The following is a 15,091-nucleotide window of genomic DNA, read 5'->3' on the forward strand; positions in this document are numbered from 1 at the left end:
AAGTCCATGGTGAAATTAAGGTGATCCAATACTTGCACTCACCACAAGGTGTGTCACTCCTCCAGCCGGTAACAGGCATCCCTTGGGTCAGACAAGTGCTGGCATATATCTGCAGCCAGTTGCAGATTGTATCCATCGCTCCCTGGTCCAGACAGGTGTCCTGCAGGCAGCTTTGATAAAAGAACGCTGGCGCCACCTTGCTGTGGCAACGTGCAAACACACCTCCTCGATCCACAATTAGCCCACACAGCCTCACTGCCTCAGGCTCCACAAACACATACAGTCCATCTCCCATGTGGAAACGCATGCCTGTGTTGACTTCATTTGCCCCATTGTCGGTGCCGAAGTTCGTGTTGGCATCAGCCACCATGAGAGGGGCATCATTTAGCACGCTTTTCTCTCCCAGGCCACAGCGTGGGCAGGAGTCTCCACAGCCCACCTGACAGAAGGTGTCCCTCTCTGCCCAAGTCATGCCCCAGTCAGTCGTGCTAAACGTGGGTGGGGATAAGGGCATATCCTGGCACAGGCCGCAGGAGGCGTTGAAGAGGTCACGGGGCAAAGTCAACAGGAGGAGAGTGTTCCAGTCAAAGGCCACCTTCAGCCCAAAATCTGTCTCCAGAATGAGCTGCATGCCCAAGGTGAAGATGTTGACCCTCCCTGAGCCCAGCTTCAGAGGAAGGTACAAACGCTCCATATTAACCTGAATGAAGAGAGATTTAATAATACTGATTTGAACATGTTTAACGCTTATTCTAGGATCTCCATCTACTAACAGACACAGTCGTGTGTGTTTTTAGCACCAAGTCATCGTTTCTAATCCAACTGACCTGCATGTTTTGAAAGAATGTGGGGAAACCCAGGTGATGAATGGATACCATTAAGACTCACTGAAAGAGCTTCTATGTGTTTCTCATGTAATCTAATTGTGTAAGAGAGAAAGAGACAGAAACAGAAATAAGGAGAGTGAGAAAAAATGTGTATATGTATGTGTGTGTGTGTGTGTGTGTGTGTCATTTCTATTCCTCCTCAGATCTTTTAGTCGGTTTGTGAACCCAGTCCAAATGTCGCTCAGGGTCGGGGTTTTGTCTGAGCCAAATCCAGCCTGATAAAAGATGCCCATTGAAATTAGATCCACCGTAAGCCAATCAAAGAGGGATTCGCCCTCTGCCTGGTTATTCTATCTGCTTGATTAGAAATAACGTCCTCACAAATACAACAAGTATGACCTTCACAGGTCATGCATAAATGTGGTGTAAAGCTATAAATATTCATATTATAAGCCTTATTACAGAAATTAAAATCATGGCTCTTGATTCATTTACTTATCTGCCTGTTCATGCACTCACCGTGACAGTGTTTTTGTAGCTTCGAGACACTTCAATCTCATACTCGTAGACCTCCAATACAAAGCCCCTCACCCAAATTGCCTGGCCTGTGTCCCTTTCTTCATTACGAGCTGCCAATTTAAACTGAGGAAAAGTTCCACCCATGGTAGTGTGGTCCATGTTCTCTCTCCCACAGTTGGTGGTGGCCATCCTAAGAGTACAAGAGCTTTGCAGCTCAAATGGTACGCCACCAAATGGCAGAAAATGTCCATAACCAGCTGCCACACACAGGACCTCTGTGCGCGGCTGGCAGAAATACAGGCCATCATTCTCCTGGCAGTACTCCTCAGCGTGACAGGGTGCGAGCTGACAGTATACACTATTGTCAGAGCCATTGCAGTAGCAGCGCTCCTGGCACTCCCAGTCTGTCCAGAAAGTCTGATTAGTGGCCAGCTGGCGCCCGTGGCTCATACAGCCACAATCACTGCGTGCTACACACAGACCATCACGCAGTGCAAAGCCTTCCTCACACTGACACCCCTCCTGGCATGGCAGAGGGCATGGCTCTTCAGGTTCATCCAAGTTGGCACAGGTCAGAGGACAGGCATTGGTGCACTCATCAAAATGACTGTTCTCTGGACAGGGAAGAGCTGAGACAGAGGAACGAGGTAAAGGAAAGCAAGAGAGAGGCAAAGACAACACCAAATTCATTTTACAAAAATACCACCTTATATTGAGTATAAAATACTATGTTTTAAGCTTGCCCCTTGGCAGCAGCTGTGGACATCTTGGACACACAGTGGATTCCATTTGTGTGACTAGCTGTGTACCCTTGAAAGAACATTTTGTTAAGTTGGTCAGTCTAACTAAATTAGTGACAATCAGATTTTGGGAACATTTAGATTTTTGGGAGAATACTAAGCATCTGAACAGTCAGCTGACAGGTGGATATGCTGAAATGTCTTGGGAAGTTTCAATGAACCATTTGAAAATGGGTTGATGGGTTGATTTTTGTGAATCCACCACAGCTGCGGTCCACAAACAAGCAAACACTCAGAGCCACCTTTAAAACTTACAAGGCATGAGTGATAAAAAACTTTTTTTTGTGGAGTAAGAGGTAAATATTAACAGTGGTGGTACACTGGTAGACCTTTATCAAAGCGGACATTTTGATTTGGCAAACACATGTGTGACTGATAACTAAAATTAATTGCTACGTTGTATTTCAATAATTGCTGGAACAGAGCAATCATCATTGTTATTTGTTCCACCTGTACTTTTCCTGCTTTGACAGGACAAAACGACCACTGTGAAAAATGTATATGAATTGGATTTATCTGGGAACAAAAATTATGCTAAGATGCTATCAATGCTGTCAAGATTCAGTCAAGAGCTATTCAGAAAGCAAAATGACAATGTTTAATTTGGCATTTTTTGTTCGCTTCAAAAGGTTGTACTTTTATTTTGTAATTACTGCTGTAGAAAGCAAATAATGGTATGCTTGTTCATCTACCAAAGCAACAGTAAGAAAGGGGAAACTGCTAGCTGAATTTTTTTTGAAAAGATATGCCACACACCAAATCCAATGAAGTCTTGTTACATGTTCTATATTTGATTTGTTTATATATTAATAAATAGAATTTCAATTGTTAATGTGTTGTAGAAATACTTGCTTGCTAGAAAGTTACAACATAGTGGTACAAATATGGAGTTGTTACAAGGCATATTTTTTTATAGAGTCTAGCTGTTTATCTCTGTTGTGGACACCCAGTGATGATCTTTTTATCGCACTCTGAGTTTGATGCCAAACTACCAAAATATCAGCCTGTTCCTTAGATATATCTACTCACGGCAGTTGGTGGCACTCCTCCAGGAAGCAAAGCCTATTTGAGCATCCTGACAGGCAGTGGCATAAGCCTGCAGTGAAGAACAGAGGGCTGAACGATTCCCTTCCTTTACACACATGTTATACAAGCAGTTCCTGAAGAATGGTGATGGGTTGACCACTGCGTGACATGCCAGAAATGAACTATTCCCTGGATCATTGATGTTGCCGCACATCCAAGGACTCTGGTAGAGACGCAAGTCTGTGCACATTCGATACAGGTCATCACAGTCACCATTACAGGTGAGGTCATCAGCAATGGACTGCCAGCCCTCTGTGAACTGTTCAGTAGACTCCGCCAGGCGTCCATTTGGAAGGCGAAGGTCATCAGTGGAATTGCTATTGAAGACGCCACATAAACCACATGTAACATTGTAGTAGAGGGTAGAGAGGGAGATGTTGAGGAATCCCTGGCGTGTGTAGTGGACACGAAGCAGACCACGGGACTCCACCACTGTTGCATTGCCTGGGGCTCTGTAGATCATCATAGTCTCCATCGGATGGACATATGGAAGCACCACTACTTCACCATTCACCTGGAACACAAAAATGTTTCAAACTCATCGGTATTCAACAGCTGAAAATACATAACAAAAACATTTTTTACTCTGCACAGAAAATACTAACCTTTACTGTATCAAAATCTAGCCCTCCCATCTGAGCTTCCAAGTTAGCCACTGTAACTACCACAGGTCTTTTCCAAGTGGGGCCTTTGTTCACCAACCGCCTGCCCATCTTCACCTCCACCATTGATCCATTAGTTGGCACTGCGCCACACAGCTTCAGCAGGTAGTAGGAACTGTCATCTGGGAACAGCAGGAAGGTGCCATCAAAAGAGGATGTCACTGAGTTCTGGGTGATTGAGCACACTCCCTCTCTCCGAGGATAGCAACCCAGCAAGCCCACCTCTGCCGAACACACCTCACCGTCCTTACAGGATTCATTGAAACAGGAGACTTCTCCAGCAGGCCCGCAGTTGCAGCGGAGGGTACATTCGCCTTCTTCACCACCAGGGCCTGCCCAGAAAGTGTTATTAAGGGGGTAATAGAGCCCGTTATGCTCACAGCCACAGTCTTCCCGCTGTACACAGCGACTTCCACTGAGAACATAGCCTTGGTTACACTGGCAGCCCTCAGTGCAAGGGTGAGCACAATACAGGGGTGCTGTGAGGTCCGAGCAGGAGGCTGGGCAAGCACTCGTGCACACTTGGTAATGGCTGAACTCTGGACATGACAAAGCTGAGAGCAAGTAAAAGAGAAGAAAGTATGTCAGATGACACAAGTAAATTCATGTAAGATGAAGAATCTGAGTAAACTGAATTAAATGGAATCTCACCACAGAACGTGCGAGATCTCCATGGTCGTATTGTGACACCAAGGGCCTGACAGGCCAGAGCATAGGCCTGGATGGCTTGGCAAAGCGTGGTGATATTATCCCTGTTGCTGCACATGTCATATACACAGCTATACACAAAGGCTGTAGGGTCCACTACAGCTCTGCAGTCCCTAAAAGGTCCATCAGTTTTGTTGATGAGTCCACAGTAGTCTGAGCGAAAGTAGAAGGCTTCTGTAAGAGGGTCACACACACTGCAGTTCTGGGCGCAGCCATCTGTACACCTCCAGTCTGGATCCTCTGCTCTCCAGCTGCCCCCTAACTCCACAACGCTTTCTGCTAGAGAGCCATCAGGAAGCACGGGATCATCAGCAGGGTCATCGTTATAGTTACCACAAAGGCCACAAGTGTTGTTGTAGTAGGAGCTGGGAAGGGAGATGGACGCATAGTGTTGTCCGTCATAGGTGACCAAAAGTCCAAAGTCAGTTTCTAAAGCAATGGCAACCCCAGACTGATATACTTTGACAGCACCAAGCTTTAGTTGGACAGGTAAAGTCTTCATCAATCCATCCACCTAGAAAAAGGAACAGAGGAAAATCAGAAAAGGCACAGTGGATACCCTCACTTTCTTCCTATGGCTTTATCATGACAAAACTCTCAAAATGTTGATGGATTGACATCTTGTACTTTATATTATATTATGAAAAATCTAGGTAGATGCATCCAAGAGTGGGTTATCTTCCAAGGAAGTCAAAGAAGGACTTCAAGGACTTTAAATGCAGCCAAATAACCTGAATCAACACTTTTGCATTAGCCCAACAAGTGCACACCAGGCCAATATTGCAGTAATTCATGATATAAAAGGGTCCAAAGATTTTCACCTGGACTGTTCCAAAACTGCCTTTAGGTAACATGACTCTGTGACCATACACCTCCACCGTAACATCTCTAAGCCAAGAAACAGAAGCGACCCCACGGTTCTCATTTTTGGCCTCCACGCTGAAGAAGGGAAGTCCTGCCACCTCCCAGCAGGGACGAGCCAACAGGTAGGAGCAGGTTCCTTGGAAGTGATAGAGGAAGCCATCGAAGGTGTGGTAATGAGGGTCGCCAAATACCACACAAGTGCTGGTGCGGGTTGGCTGGCAGTAAAAAGCCCCTTCCTGCTGCTCGCAGGTCTCCAGCTGCCCGCAAGGAGCCTCTTGGCAATGCACCTCATTGTCAATGTCAAGGCAACGGCATCGCTGTGAACACTGGTCAGACAGCCAGAAGATTTCCCCTCGTCTGTAATAACGCCCTGGAGAGGATGTAGGAAAGACAGAAGAGGTATTTACAAGTACAGGTCTGCAAGCAACTGAAGCATTTCATTCCAAAATGGCATTGACTGCTCCAAGTGTTAAAGATGACATAGCTACTTTGCAAAAGAGAAAACTATGTGGACATAATTATCAGTGTTTAATGTTTTAACTTGCCATTGTAGCTGCAACCATTGGCAGGATCTATCAGTTCAGTGTCTACACGGAAGAACCAGCGCCCAGGGATATTTACATTGGTTGTCTGTTCAATGTTCACTACATCATTTGACCGTGATCCTGGCAGGTTGAAGAAGTGACCAATGTCTCCACCATTAAAACCTGACTGAAAAGGGGAAAGGTGTGAGGGATGGAGGTGGAATGTTAATCATAGATTTTCTATAATAGAACAGAAATGAAATCTTAATTTTCAGAATAGGGGACATTTCAGGACATTTTCAGAATACCTGAGCTGTAGTCCCACCCAGTCCTGTTAAAGGATCTCCACCACTGGCTGTTCCTGTGCTCCATGTGATTTCTCCATAGTTGAACATACTGAAGGACGCCACACCATCTGAGATTAGTACAGTTTGGAATGTGTTCACCTTTTAATCAAACAAGAGGATTGAAATAGTTTTACAAGGAGAAAAAGAGACATACACATAAAACATAACAAACGAAAAAAGAAGAATACCATAATTGAGAAGAATCCTTTCAACATTCAACAAATGTCCCACTTGCAGACAAAAAAGTAGATTCACTGTGTGGAAGTGGAATTTCAAAATGGCACTAGACAAATGTCTGACGGAATTAAATTCTGTAGATCAGGTCAAAGTTGGGGAATCTTCACCATGTGTTTCTTAAATAACACTGTCATTTGCGACTGCTGCTGACCTGCAGTTTCCTTTTGTGTGACCAAGATATTTTATGCAGGGTTTGGACTTTACCGGGGTTGTCTGGCTTCCTCCATAGAAGGTGACTTGGTGCCATGTTGCTATAAAGACCCAGGTGGCTGTGAAGGTGGGCATGTTTTTGAAGTACTTCCGGACATCTTGTGTTGCCCTTTCCAGTATTTCCGGTTCAGTGGACTCTCTGTAGTACACATCTCCGCGGATGCCATTGTGCACATCTGCCCAAAGTGGAGCAATGAATGATCTGCTGTCACTCAGCGGAAAAGCCTCTGGTGTGAACTGGCTAACCTGTACGTTGAAGGAGACCACACCATTGTTGTTGACCTGTAAACAGAACAGACAGGGTTGCATTTCATAAACTATATAAGTACATACTTTCGACATTGAACTATTATTTTAAGATTGATGGATAACAGCTTTCTATGCAATAATGAGAGGCTTACATAGATGGAACGGTAGGGGACATTGAAGAAAATGAAGTGAATGAGCAAAGTAATTTCAGGAGAACTCCCATCATCCATCTTGGGGGTCTCTAGATCCCTATGGCCAGGTCCATATGGGTACATGATATCCTGCATTCTAGCTAAAAAAAAAAGAATAATGGACAAGAGCTCATTAAATTGACTTTTCTCAATTCGAAAAGATAAAAGAATTGATGTGGAGGATAACTTCAACATGTTCCGTCAATATTTATGTGATTCATACCTCCCGTCTGTACAAAGATGCTGAAGAGGTGGAGAAGAATGACTGGACAGCCTTGCCTGACCATTCTAAAGAAACAGAAAAAGAGAATGAGATGAGAGATTGTATCAACAGGGTGATTCATTTGCTCATTACGTTACCACTTCCTTGCGTACTGAGCAACCCTTTCTGAACAACTGCTACAGTATCTGTCTCGCATCTTCTTTAAAGCTAATGAAAATGCAAGCAGACATGAGTCATAGAACAACCTCTCATAAACAAGGCCGAACCAACGTCACGTTACTTCTTTAAGATCAGGCTCCCAGGTCTCCCCAGAGGAGCCCTGAAAAGGCCCTATTATGCATGCCAGAACAATGTGTCAGGATCACATTTGCCTTACAGTCCCATGTGAGCTGGCAACAGTGGACTACGGGCCTCTCTGTGCCTTGGTTCCCTGCAGCTGACCGAACTGGCCAGCTCTGCTCCAGTGTCTCTGTGTCTGAAGCCGCGAGGCTGCTTAAGACCTCATTACCACTTCTGTTTGGGAGCTGTCCATGCCTTGTTGGGTAAAGGGAGAGGAGCGTAAACACTGGGGCACTAATGGCTTTAAGTGAGTAGGTCTGAATTGCCAAGGTCTTTGCAGTGACCCATTGGGGCTGTTCAGTGCCGGGCTTGGCGTGTTTCCCATTGGCAAAATAGAGTGTACAGCCAAGTTGTCAGATTTTACAATCATCATATGGCATTGGAACTTAATTGTCTAATGAAACAGAATGAAACTTCAAACAGGTATTGGCCATACACTCACTTAATTAATATTATTAATGGGCCCATACATTACTGTCAACTTAACCCATAAGTTAAAACTAGTCATTTCTGGATACTACAGACCTAGTGAGACATTCTGCCTTTAACATCCTCATCTGTGGTTGTGTTATTTTTGACTTATGAAACACATCCCCACTAGTATCCCACCATGCATTTTGCATCAACGAGTGGTAATGGGGGAAGACATGAGCCAGACCCACAACTGTTATAACCTTCGCATACAACTTTTTGGGCAAGTTGTAGGCAAGAAATTGACTGTTAAGGTTTTTTTATACCTGTTAACATTTGTTACAACATTTTAGAGACGTGAGGAGGACATGCTAGCTGGCCTGCTAGCTAGTAGCCAGTCAGTGTTTTCTCAGCGAGCCCTTTTGTAATTTGCCTCTGTAGTGTTTTAAACATATGATATAATTCCTTTAGAAGATAAACTTTAGTTTTAGGGGGGAAATCTTATATTTATAACTGGCCAAACTGGTTTCACTGAAGATAAAGTTAAAGAACATGTTTTAATTGGACAATTTCCACTGTACAATAGCGTTGTTTCTCTGTAGCTTTGGCTTTATATATGTACATAAAATGCCATACTTCAATAAAGAATAATTAATATATGTATATATATAGAATTTAAAATGAAAATGAAAAGACGCAGTTTGGTGTAAGAGGTTATATTTTCGTCTTATTTTGCACACACATAACTGGTGTTATCTGTTGACATCAATGTCATTGAAAGCTGTGAAAAAGCGTGGACCTTTGAGTTGAGATTATTTAGGTGTGTAGTTATGTTGTGTCGTCACCAAAGCCTGGCTGAGCTGGTGATGCCTGGACCAGCCATCTTTGTTTTATGTATTGACCAATACATTTCAGGAAACTTTTTCCTTTTTTTAATAAATATAATTTGAAAACTGAACTTCATATTTTAGGGGTATTTATGTGTAAATACCAGCAGACTTTTACTATCCTGGAGACAATATTGTTGATGTGTTACTGCTGACACATGAGGTATCTGAGGTCAATTGGATACTTCTCTCAAATCTCTCTAATGTGTGAATAATATTTAGCTTGATGGTAAATTGTGTTCAGGTGTGCCAAGGTTAGTGAGCACTGCTGAGAGAGGTCTGCCCTCATGTCATCAGCCTCTCATCATACATTGTCAACAGAAAGATTACCACAATTGCTCTTTTGACTCTTGTAGCTCACCATCTTATCTATACTGGCCTTAACCCCGAGCCTTTTAGCGGGGCAATTAAGATAAAGCTTAAAGGACTTAAAAGATAAACAAGACAGTTCAACATGTTTATCTCTTGTCTCAAGCTCAAAGAGAGACTCTTATTGTATCAAGTAAGCCAAAGGCTTTATCAAAAATTAATTGACATTTATTTTATTTACTTTTTGCATTTGATTAGGTTAAGTCATACCACTATTCAGTTGTAATTCAAAATCATATTTTGGTGAAATAATTAAATCACAATTATAAAATAATTAATAAATTACTTAAATTGTGTATTTTATAGACTTAATTCTAACTTTAGTGGAAATGTACCTGCTGGCAAGAGTAAACCAGTGGCTCCCAGCTTGGTGTTTGGGACCCCTTTTGGAGATCTGAGGTCACAAGAGGAAAGATACTAACATTTTTGTAACACAAAGCTATGCTTAATTTTATGACCTTTCTAAATATTTGTTTTGGTTTTTTGTGAAACACTGGATACCCTCCAGGTTTCTAAAATTCCATAAAGTGAAATAATGTGAGAAGGAAAATGGTTGAGATGCTCATGGCTCATATCCATAGTTTGACCATAACCTGTGATGAGGGGTCAGAAGTAGACTTTGCATTCGACAATCAAAAGATTGGGAACACCTGGATTAGATATCACCAATTGTATTAGGCCTTGAAGCTACAGTAACATCCCCAACAGAAGCACATATAGCAGAAAGAACTGTTGATGTTTCCTGAACAGATCATGAATGACCAAAAATGTGTGACATACAGGCCAAAGTCCATGTTTGCAGCATCAAACAGAGACAAGTCTAAATAGGAAATCTCAGATTTGTTTTGCCACACAGTCAAATTGAGTAGAGGAGGAAATGATACACTCACCTGCCTTCAGAAGATGGACATTTAGCACCTCAATAGTCTAACCTGGCAACCTCCGCACAGCAGTGTCCCATCCAGCAGAGGACCATCCACAGTGTAGTGGTGGTGGTGATGGAGGGAATAAAACGAGGCAGTGGAAGGGGACAGTTGCTGAAGTGATGAATGGAGAAGAGGGTTTGTAGAGGAGCTGGATGTCCAGATAGAAGAACACCTCTTGTCCAATTCCAACTCTACAGGTTTACCAGCAGAAGCAACAACAATCCAAAGGTTTGTGTTGAGTGTTTAAATGGTGATGTCCTTAGAGGCGAAAAGTGGAGATTGAAAAGCACCTGTTGAAGCTGTGAAAGCAGCTTTGCCTAAAGAAGCAGGTGCAAACTTTACCTCGGATAGTGTTCAACTTAATCTGAGATCAGTGTTTGGGGAAGGGGGTAGGTGGGGAGGAGAGGGAAGTTGAGGGGAGGGACAGCATAGGAATCTGAGGAAGCGAGGGAGTGGAAACATAGTAATATGTAAGAAGGTGAGAGGGGAGGTCAGAGATGTGGAAATGATGGAGGGGAGAGGAAAAAACAAAGAGAATTACTTCTTCTAGACATGTTTTAAAATGAAGGAGAAAAGGAATGTTTTGTACAAAGAGAGGCTCTCATACAGGATGAGTGTCAAGCCTTTTGTGCAGGATCTGTCATTAACACCCGCATAGTGCCAAATGATGATAAAATATGTCTGGTGGAAAGTTTGGAGGAAACACTGTGGCCTTTATGTTTTTGGAACAATGGCTTTCAAAGTCTTATTAATATTTCATTTAGCACCTGAAGCAGCATATCAAAATATTCTGTAATAATTTACGTTAAATTGGACAGTGCATTTTCCCCCACTGAATTATTTGTTTGACAAGTCCTTGGCAGGTGTAAAATAAGGTTGACTTTAAACTCTGCCTTTGGATTAGGCCTCATTTGCGGTAAAGACTTTGTCAGGGTTCACTCAGTGCAGTTAAAGCTAAAGGTACCTGAGCACACAAACTCACTAAAGTATTACAGTCTCACTCTGGGGCATTTATGCACAAAAACCAGAAACACACACACAGTCTGAAACCTTGCTTTTCAACCTCTGTGGTAGGTAGAGTTACAGAATTAACATGAGTCACTTTGGATACTCTGTGTACCCCCTTTTTTAATTAGGAACAGCCTCATTTACAAGGTTATACAAGACACTTCGTTTCCATTGATGCTGGAGAGATAGCGAGGAGAAATCTCATGTGGATCCACACTGATAGGGTCTGGGAAGGAGAGGGCAGTCAGTTCGGTCTTTGTTGCAGGAGGACAGTGGAAGTAATTGGAGAGGCAGGGAGCAAGATGTGTGAAAGGCTCTAGGACTGAGGGCAGGGCCCGGGCTCCCATTAAGCAGCACCAAAGCTCTCTGTGGAGGCTTCTTTTATACCGCCCACGTCTTGTTGTGTAAATGGACATATACCCCTAACCAAACTGTGAAAGAGAGCGTTGCACAAAGAGGGACCAAATCACCAGTTACAGATGACCTACTGGGCCAGGGGAGCTTCCTGATCTAGGCTTTGTGTTTTGGGAAATGAGAAGGATGGAGAAGTAGGAAGGATCAAGATGGGTTGATGCACCTGATTTCTGGAACTTACATGGGGGGTCAACTTAAGCTGTACTAATCAATATTTGTACGTTAACTATGCATTGAATGATGTGTGCAATGTAAAAAGGTCGCTACTGATGAACCCACTGAGAATTGTCACCCGACTCTGCAGCATATCAGAGCTTTATAATGTCTTTCAGATGACAGTTTCTGCTTTAAACTCTGTTTAGTTCATACTCGGCACCGTCAACACAGTTTCCAGCAGCAAGTCGCTGTTTTCATTAACGAAGTACCACTGTGAGGTACCTATCCAGCACCCAACGATAGACAGACAAAATTAGCAACTAGCTGTCATGTCCTCATGTCATTGACTAAGTCTATGATTTTTGTCTGCCATTGAACTGGTTGTTGGATGGGTTGATGCAAGCAGCTTTTAACTGACTTTAATATATGATAATATGGCCAAAAATGTTATCACGATTTCATATCTATCTGTAGGTTTCATATCTTTCGATATCAAGGTAAGGTTTAGCCCCATGGTGGAAGGAGGAGACATGGACATGAGTTCTTCACCTGGTGCTTCAATTTATTTTTAAACCAGATGCGTGGAAAGTGCAGTTATGCAAGTGAGGTATTGTAAAAATATATCAAAAATTAACAAAAACAAACAACGAGAAAACTAAGTATATACTATTCAAATCATCATTACAAACTGAGATTACACAAAACAAAACCTATATCAGACCTGACTATTGGGCTCCAGCACATGTGCACTTCCAGGCCCAAGCTGTTCTCTCTCCAGGGGGCCTCTGCCTCCTTCCTTTATACCAGAAGCCCCTCCTACAAGACAAACCAAAGTTAATTGACAATCAATTAAACAGCATTATGTTATCTCAACCATCAAACACATCTCTGGCTACATCACCACACAACAAATCAACTAGAAAACCAGAAATGAAATGTTACCGGCTAAACAAAAGCTTCTCAAAAGAGCAACTTTAAGATACTCCCGTACACCCCTCTGTACTGGCTCACACTTTGACCATTCCAGGTCTTCTCCCTATAAATGACTCCACACTCCATCATTTCCTGTTTGCCCCTTCGGCCCAGATCCCTGCTTGATGAGGAGAACAGGTGAATAAAACAAACACTTGAATGACCTTGGGTAAATCCCATAAGCTAAAATAAATTACTTGAAATGAACTGTGTATGTGTTGTATTTATCCAACCATGATTTCAACTCTTCTGACCAGTACTTATATGAACTGACATGAAATGACAGGCCATGTGTCCATTGATGCTAGCCCATATGCTAAGGGTAACCGTCCTATGCTAATGCTCAGCTAAGATTAGCTTAGCATGCCAAGACCAACACTGCTGACTTCAATGAAGGCATGGGGTAGCCCCATGACAATCACCATAAGTATCAAATCATTATTTCTTTTGAGTTTAAAGGCTGATTTTTGCTCCCGAGTGAAAATTGAAGAAACCTGATGGTTAATTGTTGTTTAAACTCTTCTTTATGGTCAACACTTGAGGCCAAACAGTGGATCACTTCACAAATCTGAGGTACAACATTCAAATCAATTATGATAAAGTCTTTGTCAACAAATTTACATGAATAAAATGAAGTAAATGAAGTAAGTAATTTTTCCTCAACAAAGTAAACATCTTTAGAAAAAAATTAAGTCATTATTTGTGTATGATTCAAGTGAAGAACAAACATTTATTGAATCTTTATTGAACATTTGTTATATTGTTATTGAAAAAAAAATATTGTTAATATATTATAATAATATAATATTTTATTGTCCAGCACTAGGAGTGAGAGTATCAATGTGGCTTGAAATGCTACGGGTGGTGCAGCTCTGTCATCAAGTGTTTTGGAAGCCAGGAATCACTGAGCCTTATTATTGATCAACATCCATAACAGGTGATACAATTCAATTACAATTGAAAACTGTTTGCAAGAGACAGAAATTGCATCAAAAGGTTTCTATGCAGCAGGAGGTTAATGTGTGGGAAAAGGGTCAAAGTATCCAGCATCACAAGTTCTGGAGAATCCATCAAGCTTGACCTTCACAAAGAAGGTCCTGGACTGGATACCCGCTGAGCTCTGTTCGGCAGTCACCTAATCCGTGGAGTGGGCCACTCTAATTCAACCCTTATGCCCAGCGGTTGGCTCTGCCCTGCCCTCCTCTCCTGGCTTTCCATTCACAATGGTGACCCTCCTTCCAGTAACCCAAACCTTCTTACCCCAATGACTCCTTCACCTCACCACACAATAGGCCCTGTTCAGCCCTCCTGCCCTCAATCCCACTTCATAATGCAATGGGGCAGATGAGGGGTAGATCAGAGTACAGCAAAGTCCTGTTTACACAACAAGATGCTAGGTGTGATCGAGACAACGCATTATCCATCTTCCAACCTTAGTCTGGCCTGCATTAGTGAACATGTCCAAGATCAATAATATTATTGCCATTTTCTTGGGGACCATCCGTCTATGGGGAACACAAATCCTGAATTCATTCATAGTTGTCAGATATTTCAACCCAGCCAACCTAATGAAGGTACAAGCTGAAAGGTTAGGAGATCACCAAAGTCATTGGGATTCATGTACAAAATTAGGTCTAGATCCATCAGATAGACATTGACATGCAGGAGGAGCTAGATGGTCAGAGAATCACCTAAGTGATAAAGACTGGTCCTCATCATCACCAGATATATATATATAATTTTATGTTATTCCATTTCAGTGTTGTCAAGACATTTTACTAAAACTCAAATGTGTCAACACTATGGTGGTGCTAGATGCTGGGGAATCAGGGGATCTTCAAAGTCAGGGGACAGGAAGTGAAGGGAGTTATTCAATTTATCAGAAGCAGTCAAGGCATTCACACATATTGAAATACAAATTGAATATGCTCATTAAAAACTACTGAAAGACAGACCAAACTTGAGGGGGATTTTAATTATTCCAGACCAGGGAGGTCACCAAGATATGACTTGCACTGTTTGAAACTGTGTATCGAAGTCTGTGTTTAGCAGCTGGCCCTTGTTACAATCCCATAAAATGTGAAGAGCACCTTTAAGACCGAATGGCTTAATGATTCCTTAGCTCCCAAAGCCTGTGAAGGGGGTCCTGCTGGTGATGGCGT

The 15,091-nt window shown here is 42.5% G+C and overlaps 1 protein-coding gene across 1 annotated transcript in view; it reads right to left on the minus strand.

The window, feature by feature from the left end:
- The window catches only part of tecta (tectorin alpha), a 21,146-nt gene extending 13,635 nt beyond the window's left edge, over positions 1–7,511 (minus strand). The window contains exons 1-11 of the mRNA XM_046040917.1: positions 7,448–7,511; positions 7,186–7,325; positions 6,779–7,066; positions 6,299–6,436; positions 6,012–6,177; positions 5,424–5,836; positions 4,546–5,116; positions 3,838–4,448; positions 3,176–3,746; positions 1,347–1,975; positions 43–700 (exon numbers count right to left, since the gene is read on the minus strand). Coding sequence (XP_045896873.1) covers positions 43–700; positions 1,347–1,975; positions 3,176–3,746; positions 3,838–4,448; positions 4,546–5,116; positions 5,424–5,836; positions 6,012–6,177; positions 6,299–6,436; positions 6,779–7,066; positions 7,186–7,325; positions 7,448–7,511 — 4,249 coding nt within the window. The remainder of the gene's footprint in view (positions 1–42; positions 701–1,346; positions 1,976–3,175; positions 3,747–3,837; positions 4,449–4,545; positions 5,117–5,423; positions 5,837–6,011; positions 6,178–6,298; positions 6,437–6,778; positions 7,067–7,185; positions 7,326–7,447) is intronic.
- Between the last annotated feature and the right edge of the window lie 7,580 nt (positions 7,512–15,091).

This window comes from Micropterus dolomieu, linkage group LG23, assembly GCF_021292245.1.
Source record: "Micropterus dolomieu isolate WLL.071019.BEF.003 ecotype Adirondacks linkage group LG23, ASM2129224v1, whole genome shotgun sequence".
Lineage (NCBI taxonomy): Eukaryota > Metazoa > Chordata > Actinopteri > Centrarchiformes > Centrarchidae > Micropterus > Micropterus dolomieu.